General features: G+C 34.9%; 1 protein-coding gene across 4 annotated transcripts in view; it reads left to right on the forward strand.

Moving 5' to 3' along the window:
* Positions 1 to 12,265, forward strand: part of ADAM10 (ADAM metallopeptidase domain 10) — a 115,672-nt gene that overhangs the window by 89,203 nt on the left and 14,204 nt on the right. For all 4 annotated transcript variants that reach the window (XM_070578973.1, XM_070578993.1, XM_070578984.1 and 1 more), the window contains 5 exons: positions 2,993 to 3,176; positions 7,947 to 8,097; positions 8,912 to 9,095; positions 9,816 to 9,924; positions 10,392 to 10,612. In XM_070578973.1, coding sequence (XP_070435074.1) covers positions 2,993 to 3,176; positions 7,947 to 8,097; positions 8,912 to 9,095; positions 9,816 to 9,924; positions 10,392 to 10,612 — 849 coding nt within the window. The remainder of the gene's footprint in view (positions 1 to 2,992; positions 3,177 to 7,946; positions 8,098 to 8,911; positions 9,096 to 9,815; positions 9,925 to 10,391; positions 10,613 to 12,265) is intronic.

Genomic DNA, 12,265 nt, shown 5'->3' on the forward strand with positions numbered 1-12,265 from the left:
CTACTAGTAAATATTCTAGGCTTTGGGGGTAACATTTGGCCTCTGTTGCATATTTTTCTTTGTTGTTTTTACAATCCTTTAAACCTGGAAAAACCATTCTTAGCTTAGGCCGTATGAAAATGGGCTATGGGCTACTGTTTGCCGACTTTTGATTCAGATTCAGTGATTTTCATCTATTTCATACTCAGTTGCCAGAAAAGGTGTTTTTAGTACATTAATACTATATTACTTATTGCTTATTGTTTAGTGGATAAATTGGGTCATATTCTTTGTCTACTTTGCTATCTTTTCCTATCATACCAGACTACTTTTAATGATTCTGCCATGCCTAATCATACCCCTTTCCTTTGTGCATGTTGTTCATGCTACCATACATATACGGTATAGTTTTGATCATTCTGATCATGTTACTTCTGTTTACAACCTTACTTCTAGTACCTGCTGATAGAGTTTCCTTATCTTAGCATTTAGGGTTTTTCATAATTTGGATCCAAGTATATTTCCAGTGTTATCTCCCCTCTCCTGTCAAATTAAGTACTTTATTGTCCTTTAAAAACTTTCCTTCTGCCAAGAAGTCAATTTCTTCCCATCTCTGCCTACTGAAATCTTGATCCGTGTTGTTATGGCCCTTTTGTCAGGCAGCTTGGCAGTATATGAGGACCCTTAAAATGTTTGACCTTTTAACTCAATAACTCTACCTCTGGGAATCCAACTAAAAGAAATAAATGCAGAATCTGTCAAAGATTTATGTACATTTCAAAAATGAAAATAAAAAAGGTATCCATTGCAGTTTTATTTATAATAGCAAAAAATTTTAAACAGCCTAAGTGGCCCCACAGTAGGAAAGTATCATAGAATGCTCTGCAGTCATTTAAAGATCAAGTTTTTCAGTGCTTCCCCTATCCTGTTAAGCTGAAAGAAACCATGGATATAACTGTACACATGGTATAGCCCAAATTTTGTATTAAAATATGATATGACTAGATACAGGTCAGGTAGGAAATAGACCTAAATGTTAGTAGTTATTGTGGGTGGTGGATTATGATTGAATTTTTATCTGTTTTTTTCTTTTGTACATTTTCTGGAAGAATATGTATTGTTTTTATAGTCAGGAAGGAGTTTTTCTTGTCAAACTAGGATAGTTTCTTTGTGAAATCATTCTCTTTATTTGAGTTCTGACAGCACTTTTTGGGGTATGGTCAAGATGGCCTTTCTATTCTATTTTATGTTTTGCTTATTTGTATGCTTGTTTTATTAAACCCTTTTGTGATGATAAGTAGCAGCCATGCTTGTTTATAACCCATTCCTCCTTCCATGGTCATTAATGATGATCCATTACAATGTCCTCTGGGCTAGTAAAATAATAATTGATTAGTAATATCTGTCATGGATTTATGGGGCAGAGAGTCAGACTAGGCAGGGATATCAAAACTTGCTATGCCTTTTAAAAAGAATGTAAGTCTTTTGAGGGCTAGGGACGGTGCCTTAACTCATCTTTATGGTTTTATATTATATTTTAATTCCTCCTTGTCTAATATTGGACACACACTAATACTTATTCAATTGAAAGGTGGTAAGATATTCTGTGATGACATCAACAGTCATGTAGTATTGGGATTTTTTTCTTTCTATTTCTGAAATTCTAATGCTGAGAATAATTCCAGTGCCATACGTTATCAGGAACCAAGTTAAATTCTATAGAATGAAAACATAAGGCAAGAAAATAGTGGAGAATAGTAAAGGGTTATTACATACTGATTCTAGGTTCAGGAGGAAGGCAAGATGTATCAGGAAGAATAAAAATAAATGTATCGTATTTTTAATAGTTGCTTTAGATTGGGGAGTAGAAAATGAAAATAACTTAGATGAAGTTTGAGATTCCTTTTCTTTCTGGAGGGTAGTATTCTTGGGTATTCAAAACAATAATTTAATTATATAGAACTCTTACTCTAGGAGCAATGTTTTCCACCCTTTCTGACAAGTTTGATCTCAATGCTGGTCACATAAGTGTATTTACTTTGAGAAAATTCATGGAGCTGTGGTTTGGTACTTTTCTGTATGTATCTAATAATTCAATAATATTTAGCAACACCAAAAACCATTTCTATGCATATGTACATGTATGTCTCCTGTTTTATTCTGTAGAGTAATGTTGTGGTTTTACCTCTGGGCTTTTCTTTCTTTCTTTTTTTTTTTTTAAATATAGAAAGACTATTTTATTTTATTTTTTTCTGCTTTATCTCCCCAACCCCCCCCTGTACACAGTTGTATATCTTAGTTGCAGGTCCTTCTAGTTGTGGGATGTGGGACGCCACCTCAACGTGGCCTGACGAGTGGTGCCATGTCCGCACCCAGGATCCGAACCCTGGGCCGCCGCAGCGGAGCGCACGAACTTAACCACTCGGCCACGGAGTCAGCCCCAGCCTCTGGGCTTTTCTTAATTTTTACTGAAAAATAGATCATTGTGTTTCTATCCCTAGTCAGCATTTACTTCTCTCTCCTATGTACTAGTTAATAAGTCAACTCTCTTAAATGCCTATCATGTGTGTAATTAGCCACATGCCATTCTCTTTTGTTTCTTATCTTTCCCCACCTCTGTCTCCTCTGAACTAGCTATAACATGTAATTTAGTGTGTATTTTAAAGAATATTCAGTAGTTTTTAAGTAGGTTATATTCCTGTTACTAATTTTAAAAGTAGATGAGCTTTTTTTTAATAGAATTTTATGACAGTTTATCCTCCATTCTATTCCCTACTTACAAAGCTATAAATTGTTGTGGTTAGACCTTCACTGATTTTTCCTTCCCTTCTAAGATAGTGGCCCCTAAAAGAGTAGATTGTTTTCCTTCTCACAGTCTAAAACAATTGTAAGCTCCTTTCTAAAGGAGAGTCGACAAGATTCCATGGTTGTTCTGATGAGAAATTACATTTAATCAGATGACCTGAAAACCTTATTTTACTTCCTGTTTATGTAACTCTGTTCTGTTTGACAGCATGATTCTGGAACAGAGTGCACTCCAGGAGAATCGAAGAATTTAGGACAAAAAGAAAATGGCAATTACATCATGTATGCAAGAGCAACATCTGGGGACAAACTTAACAACAATAAATTCTCACTCTGTAGTATTAGAAATATAAGCCAAGTTCTTGAGAAGAAGAGAAACAACTGTTTTGTTGGTATGTATATTGTCCCAACGTTTTATTATGAATATTTGCAAATTTGAAAGAATTATATGGTAAACACCCATGTACCCACCCACCTGTATTTTATAGTTGTTAATACTTTGCTGTATTTGCTTTATCACATATTTATCAATCTATCTGTCCCTCAGTCCATGTTTTTTTGTTACACTTTAAAGTGGATTGTAGATATCAGTATACCTCAGCCCTGAACACTTCCCCCTACGTATCATTAACTAGAGTTCAATATTGTTTGTGATTCTTTTTTGTTGTTTACGTAAGTGAAATGCCCAAATCTTAAGTCCACCATTTGATGAGCTTTGACAAATGCATTCACCAGCGTAACCTAAGCACCTAACAAAATATAGAGCATTTCTATCACCCTAGAAAGTTCTTTCATTTCCCTCCCCAATCAGTCTGTGCCCCCAGCACACCCTGAGAGGCAAGCACTATTCTGATTTATGTCACCATAAATAAATTTTGCTTGTTTTAATTCATATTAACGAAATCATACAATTTGTACCCTTTTGTGGAAGGCTGTTTTCACTCAGCATAGTATTTTGAGATTCATCATTAGCATTTTGTTCCATTTTTTATTGCTGAATAGTATTGCATTGTATGAATATATCACAGTTTGCTCATGCACTGTCCTGTTGCTGAACACATGGGCTTTTCAGGTTTGGGCTAATATGAATAAAGCTGCTATGAGATTCTTTTTTTTTCTTATTGTGGTAAGATATATATATAACATAAAATTTGTATTTAAACTAGTTTTAGGTGTACAATTCACTGGCAATTGAGTACATTCACAATGTTGTGCAGCTGTTATCATAATCCATTTCTAAACTTTTTTCATCTCTCCAAATAGAAGTTCTGTAACCAATAAGCAATAACTCCTGCTCCCCTCTCTCCTCAGCCCCCAGTAACCTCTAATTTATTTTCTGTCTCTATGAGGTTGCCTATCCTAGGTCCCTCATATAAGTGGGATCGTACAATATTTGTCCTTTTGTGTCTGGCTTATTTCACTTAATATAATATTTTCAAGATTCATCCAAGTTGTAGCATGTATCAGAATGTTGCTCTTTTTTATGGCTGAATAATATTCCATTGTATGGGTAGACCACATTTTGTTTATCTATTCATCTGTTATGCCTCTCTTGTGGCATTTAGTGTGTTCTAAATATTCTACCTTGTATTATGTTTATTTGGGTCCTATTTCACAACATTATAAGTTACTTGAGGGCAAACACCAAGGCCTGCTCACCTTACACGTAAAGCATACTCACAGATGGGTTAAACGTATGACCACATAGGAGAAAGAATTGAGGAAGTTTTCCAGATAAGCATAGCCTTTTGTTTTTCTTTTTAAATTGAGATGTAATTGACATAACATTATGACCTTTTGTTTTTAATTAAAATTTTTATAGAGATAATTTAGATTCACATGAAGTTTTAAGAAATAATGGAGATTCCATGTACTCTTCAACCATTTCCCTGTAATGGTAACATCTTGCAAAACTGTACGGTACAATATCACAACCAGGATATTGACATTGATACGATCCACAGATCTTATTCAGATTTCCCCAGTTTTTCTTGTTCTCATTTCTCTCTCTGTTTGTTTAGTTCCATGCAATTTTATCACATGTATGGGTTTATGTATCCACCACCAACAAAACAGTTCCATCACCACAAGAAACTCTTAGTGTTACCCTTTTATAACTACACCCGCCTCCCTCCTGCTGTCCCCTCACCAGCCCCACCAAACCATTCTCCATTTCTAAAATTTTGTCACTTCAAAACTGTTATATAAATGGAAGCATACAATATGTAACCTTTTGGGATTGGCTTTTTTCACTCAGCATAATTCCCTGAAAATTCATCCAAGTTGTTGCCTATATCAATGGTTTGTTCCTTTTTACTGCTGAGTGGTATCCCATGGTATGTCTGTACCACAGTTTAACCATTCACCCGTTAAAGGACATCTGGGCTATTTTCAGTTTTTGGCTATTATGAATAAAGCAGCCATAAACATTCATGTACAGGTTTTTTTATGTGAGCATAAGTTTTTATTTCTCTGGGAAGAATGCCCCCAAATCCAACTGCTGGATCACATACTAATTAATTATGTTTTTATTTATTCAAAACTGCCAAACAGTTTTCCAGAATGACTGTACTATTTTACATTCCCATTAGTAGTGTTTGAGGATCTAATTTCTCTGTATCCTTGCCAGCTTTTGGTATTTTTATTATTTTTTTGTATCCCTTTCTGATAGGTGTATAGTGATATTGTGATTTTAATTTGTATTTTTCTGATGAGTAACGATGTTGAATATCTTTTCATGTGCTTATTTGCCATCTGTATATCTTCTTTGGTGAACTGTCCATGTTTCTTGGCCATTTCTAATTGGATTGTTTTTCTGTTGAGTTTTGAGAGTTCTTTATGTAGGCTAGATAGTAGTGGTTTGTCAGATATTGGTCTGCAGATATTTTATCCCACTCTGTAGCTTGTCTTTTCATCCTCTTCAGAGTCTTTCCCAGAGGAAAAGTTAAATTTTGATGAGATCCAAATTATCAATTTTTACTTTTATTTATTGGCCTTTTCTTTTAAAGCCTTCTTTTTCTTTTAAAGGGGCAGATTAAAATTACATTGATGTCGTTTTTGTTATTGTTGTTATCAGTGGTAGTTTTTCTAAAGCTTTTTAACACAGAAATGCTAAATAGATTCTTCATTTGTGAATAGAGTTTTCACAATAAACTTTCTAACTTTTAAAAATGAGCATATTGCTTTGTAGATATTACGGGAAGGAAATTTATTTCTTAAATTAAAATGAAATATGTACCTATTATAATTTTTGCATTTAAACAGCACCTTTTCTATGTGTTTAAGCTGTTCGCAAATAGCTGATTTGAAGTAATATTTCTATATGAAATGAAAATTAATATGTAGTAAATATTGCATCAAAGGCTTTTTGGCTTTATCATTTTTCCTCTTCTCCTAAATTACATGTCACATGAATTAAAAAATGATTATTACCAGACTTTAGAAAAATCATTATTATTTACTTAGTGTATATATGCATGTGCATGCTTCTAGTTTTAGAGGGCAAAGGAGATGGTATAAAATGAAAGAGAGGGATGCGAGCTTCAGTTTCCTCCAAGATGTCCTTTAATATTTGATGTGGTTAAGATAAAATTGATCTTTCTGAATATAAAGCTAATCTTCCTAGAATATTTTTGATTCAGATATGCTTCCTGTTGGGTTCCTGTGCTTGAGATGTATTCCCTTCTACTTACTCAGTTCTCAGCTTGAAGCCTGTACTACAGTTCTTTTCCACAATGATTTGGTGTAGTAGAAGGAGAGAGCACCAGATCTTAGATCTAGGAGGCCTAGGTTTAGCCTGTGTTTTGCCCACACTGGGAGAAATGGTTTCTCGTAAGTCACAAACTCTCTCTAAGTCAGTTTTCTTTTCTATAAAATGAAGGCATTTGATTTTTATCATTTCCCTGCAGATGCTAAAGTTCTGTGATTTTGTGATCTTACAAAGAGTAGCATTCCTGTTCTAATTTTAAACTCCATTGGCAAAAATCAAAGAACTTTAAAAGAGAGCCTAAGAATTTTTCTAAAATTATTCCCTATGCTTTGACCCAACACTCTAACCTTAGTGAACCAAGATTTGACTCATTACTGCTCAACTTGGTGGGAATACAAGATATAAATAATACATGATTTTTCCATTGGGGAGCTTGGTCTAGCTAAGGAGCAAAATTAATGTGTATTTTTAAAAAGTCCCTTATTGACTAGGATACAATCAGCCAAATAGAATGTGGGAAATTCCATAGGACAAAATGACCCAATTTCTTTAATAAATAAATACTGTAAGAATAAAAAGAGAGGAAGGAACCTGTTGTATATTAACAGAACTTAAGATACCTGTCAACCAGAAGCAACCATGGGAAGAGAGGTTGGGGAACCTTGTGTGGAACTTGGTTCAGATAAACCAATTGTGAAGAGACGGTTGAGGAAAATTGAACGTGGATTGGCTTTCGATGCTATTAAGCATGTTGTTGATATTTTTAGATATGATAATGGTATTATGGGTAGATTTAAAAAAGGAAAAACTCCTTATTTCTTATATTCATCCTGGAGTATTTACAAGAACAAATGAATATTTTTGGTGGAGTTGTTTACAGCATGTTGTTGACACTTGTTAAAGCTCAGTGATTGGTACATGGGAGTTCATTGTATTATTTGTTTACTACTTCTGTGTGTGTTTGAAATTTTTGTCTAACAAAAAGTTTTAATTTTTTTCTGGTTGATGAAGCACTAACTTAACTTCTATTTGTATTTTCTGTCTAACAAAAAGTTTAAATTTTTTTCTGGTTGATGAAGCACTAGCTTAATTTCTGTTTGTCTAATATAAATATACGGTCATTGTTCAATAAAGCTCAGTGTGGCATGGCCTAAATAGAAGGTTACCACTTCTAGAAGGGGCCTTAGCAGGGACCATCAGGTCAAATCCCCTCACTATACAGATTAAGAAACTGAGGCTGCCCAAAAGGCAAGTGACTTGCCGAAGGCCACATTGCTGGTTAGTGACTGAGTCACTGTTAGAATTAGGTCTGCTGATTTCCAGATTCTTAGTTTGTTCTACTTTTCTTATCAGAATTTTCTTTTCTCCCTTTGTTACGAGGCTCTGAAGAGTTTATGAATTTAAATAAAATTAAAGTGTGCATACAAGGCTTACTTTGTCTTATTTCCCTCAGAATCTGGCCAACCTATTTGTGGCAATGGAATGGTAGAGCAAGGTGAAGAATGTGATTGTGGCTATAGTGACCAGTGTAAAGATGAGTGCTGCTATGATGCAAACCAGCCAGAGGGGAAAAAATGCAAGCTGAAGCCTGGAAAACAGTGCAGGTACCTTGCTAATTCCAGTAATGGTTATGTTCCATAAAGTCACCTGAAGGCAGTTATGATAAATTTAAAACTGAGATTGAGAGATGCAGATGGTTTTGAAACTTTGACTTTGTTGTTGTTTGGTTTTATTTATTTTCTGGTGTAGCACTGCTTAGTGCACTGTTGTTGGCAGTGTGACCTAGTTGTAATTTATGTGGTAGGTGTTAAAAAGGAACATGCAAAGGATGCTCAATGACACACATACTATTTAGTTCCTAGCTTTAAAAATGTGGCTACCATCCATATTTTTAGATTTTTAACTTTAAATATTTAAGTAATATGGATTCCATGCTCTTAGAACTTAGTGTCATATAATTATTTCACTTGTCAAATTACTTCAGTAGTGATAGATATAAGCAATAGAATATTGTTTGTGTAGGACTTTTTAAATGGCTGGTCTATGTATCCTAGTTTGATTTTAGCATATAAATGTGAGAAAAATTGATAAATTGACTAATGTATCACCTAACTATGAAAAATACTGATAACTTGCCTAATATTATATCCATTTTCCATTATAGCCTTTCACTAAAGGCAAATATGATAAGAATGCTGAATATAGTATGTCTTGATTATAAAAATAAGACACTTAATCACTTTTCTACACTTACTGGAATGTTGAAATTTAGTAGCCTCTTATTCCATATATGAAGTTGTATACCAGTAGCATACTTACCATTTAAAAGATAGGGTTTATGACTTAAAAATTAGAACCATATCTGTATATATAGGAAATATTCTAGTGATTTTCTTTAATCACTTAATGTTCTTCTAGTCCAAGTCAGGGTCCCTGTTGTACAGCACAGTGTGCATTCAAGTCAAAAACTGAGAAATGTCGGGATGATTCAGACTGTGCAAAAGAAGGAATGTGTAATGGCGTCACAGCTCTCTGCCCAGCTTCTGACCCCAAACAGAACTTTACAGACTGTAATAGGCATACACAAGTGTGCATTAATGGGGTAAGCATTTGATTTATATGTTTTTTATTTAGTTTTATAAAGCCTGCTTTTTCAGAATAATTATTTGTTGACAATTAAAGCTGCATAGTTAAAGTAATTAATCTCAGTCCCTGATTCAATAATATCCCTATCTATTCCCCCCAAAGCCATGAATGCATTATGTGAAGTGCCTGGTGGCATTCGATTAGTTCCTGACATGTCTTTCATCTTGCCACTGCATGTGTTTGATATTCTCTAGAGAAAAATAGTTATACAACTAGGCATGTGACTTTGTACTGCTTTTAAGTTTTATATATTCATATTTTAACAGCCTAAATAAAATAACTCTTCTGGTCATTTTCTCTGAATGTGAAGCCTTTAAAGTTTTCTTGGCTAAAAAATCACTTTCTTCCACATGAGGAAAATTTCATCTTTCTTTTCTTATAAAAGAGCCGTAATAACCAACATAAAATTGATGCTCATCTAATCTCTTTCTCTGTGTTGTTTAGACTTTTTAAAGTTGGCGTTTCTTTAAAAGATGTACTATGTTATTTGTACTTAGTTTTTTTCCAATGTGTTTATATGATGCATTTCTGATACTCATCTATGCTCTTTTTTTCCCCACTTGTATTTCTACGTATTTATTTTGGTGTTGGAGGCTTATACCTGTCTGTCCACCACTGTGAACAAGGGGTTTGACCGGATAGGTATTCAATAATTGGTCTTTGATTTTTCTTTCAGCAATGTGCAGGTTCCATCTGTGAGAAATATGGCCTGGAGGAGTGTACCTGTGCCAGTTCTGATGGCAAAGATGATAAGGAATTATGCCATGTCTGCTGTATGAAGAAGAGTAAGGCTTTTAAAATACAGGAGTATAAAATCTGTTTCAAAACCTTATTTTCTCCTAAATTTTAAGTGTTAAACTTTATATGCAGTTTGGACAGATAATTTCTAGCTAAATCGATCCTCTTGAGAAATTTTTAAATGTAGCATAGCATTGTGTTTCTAGTATTACAGTCTCTATGGTGTTTTTAAAATGATAAACTAGACAACAACCTAGTTTTACAGCAATAATTAGCATAAACACTATTAGAAGGTTTTAAAACCATTGTAGGCACTAAGTCAGGAGTTGCTAGTTGTTTGTTTATATTGTAACATTTAAGGTGAATTGCCAATGGTGGTATCCAGCCTAACTAATGACAGTCTATATAAAATGTCATGGTAATGATTTTAGGCAGTTTCTTCCTTCCCTCCCTCTCTCTTTAACAAGTCTGATAGGAAATCTGATCTTCAACTTATTTGGCGCTTATTTTCCAGTGGATCCATCAACTTGTGCCAGTACAGGGTCTGTGCAGTGGAGCAAGCATTTCAGTGGTCGAACCATCACCCTGCAACCTGGATCCCCTTGCAATGATTTTAGAGGCTACTGTGATGTTTTCATGCGGTGCAGATTAGTAGATGCTGATGGTCCTCTAGCTAGGCTTAAGAAAGCAATTTTTAGTCCAGAGCTCTATGAAAACATTGCTGAATGGATTGTGGTAAGTACAGTTCTTATTTATAAAGAAACCTTATCTTAAAATGGTTTGATGATAATTTTACTTGGCTAGAGGTCACCAATGTTATGAGAAAATCACTTTTCTGTTCATATTGGAGTTACTTTATCTGTAGAATAATTTTTAAAGTTCAAATATCCCTGGGGATTATTTTCTTCTAAAGTGATCAGAATCTCCACATGTGTATCATTAATAGCTTGGTTAGTAAGTGATGGGAGTCATTCTGTTTTACTCTGCTCCCTGGTTCATGTTACTTCCTTCTTTGGTCCATATGATTAGGACATTTTCATGAGTCTTTTTCCTCAAGTTGTTTTGGAAAGCGCTGCTTGTTTTTATCCTCTCCCATGTCTCAATGTGACAGATAGCCAGCTGCGGGTTCTACTTCACTGAACAGGAGAGATGAAAGAGAAATTGGTGATTTCTGAAGTTTTTTTCTGAAGTTTCAGTATAATTTCTGGGTCTACATCTTGTCTGTGATAGGAAATGTTGAATAGGATAAGATCAGATACAGAGCCTTTTGCAGATTTGTTAATGATTTTGGATGTTCATCCAACGTAAATCCCCTGAACTGTATTATTTTTAAGTCCACATTTCTCCAAGTTTTACAGATGTTGAATTACCTGAAATTGTCTTAAAAGACCACTGAGAATGACTATCTCAAGTCACCTAAATATTCATATTTCTAAGTGATTACATTAAAATATCAGTAGGAAGCTTGCAAGTGATGTTTTTGAGAATGTGCTATACCTGAACTAAATGAGTTTGCTTTGGAAATTGGCTTAGAACTCTGCTCCTCCTCTCCTTCCTTCGCAATTATTTGTTACATTTTTTTTGTGTGTGTATAGGACTGAGGATGCCTTAAGAGCACACGAGGGGCTGGCCCCGTGGCTGAGTGGTTAAGTTCGCGCGCTCTGCTGCAGGTGGCCCAGTGTTTCGTTGGTTCTAATCCTGGGTGCGGACATGGCACTGCTCATCAAACCACGCTGAGGCAGCGTCCCACATGCCACAACTAGAAGGACCCACAACGAGGAATATACAACTATGTACTGGGGGTCTTTGGGGAGAAAAAGGAAAAAAATAAAATCTTTAAAAAAAAAAAAAGCACACGAAAGGTTGTCTGTGTAGTTGTCAGCCCTTTTTGGCACTTTCTTGTTTTAATGCTTGAAAGATTGGCCCTGAGCTAACATCTATTGCCAATCTTCTCCTGTTTTTTTTTTCCCCCCAAAGCCCCAGTACATAGTTGTATATCCTAGTTGTAAGTCATTCTAGTTCTTCTATGTGGGACACCACCTCAGCATGGCTTGATGAGCAGTATGTAGTTCTGCACCCAGGATTTGAACCAGTGAACCCCAGGCTGCCAAAGTAGAGTGCGCAAACTTAACCACTAGGCCATGGGGTCGGCCCCTGGTACTCCTGTGATAACATTCTACAATAAAATTTTTGGAATTCTCTCCAGCATTAAAATGATGCTTATTATACATAGAAAGAATAATACTTTGCATGTTAGAATATGTGATTTTTAGGTATGTAGTAACTATGTAGTTGGAGGATCATTGAAATTGGATTTAGCAGACCTAGATTCTAAACCAAATAATTGGGCAATTGATTTAGTTTAGCTCTCCTTAAAATATGATATGT

Source organism: Equus przewalskii, chromosome 1 (assembly GCF_037783145.1).
Source record: "Equus przewalskii isolate Varuska chromosome 1, EquPr2, whole genome shotgun sequence".
Taxonomy (NCBI): domain Eukaryota; kingdom Metazoa; phylum Chordata; class Mammalia; order Perissodactyla; family Equidae; genus Equus; species Equus przewalskii.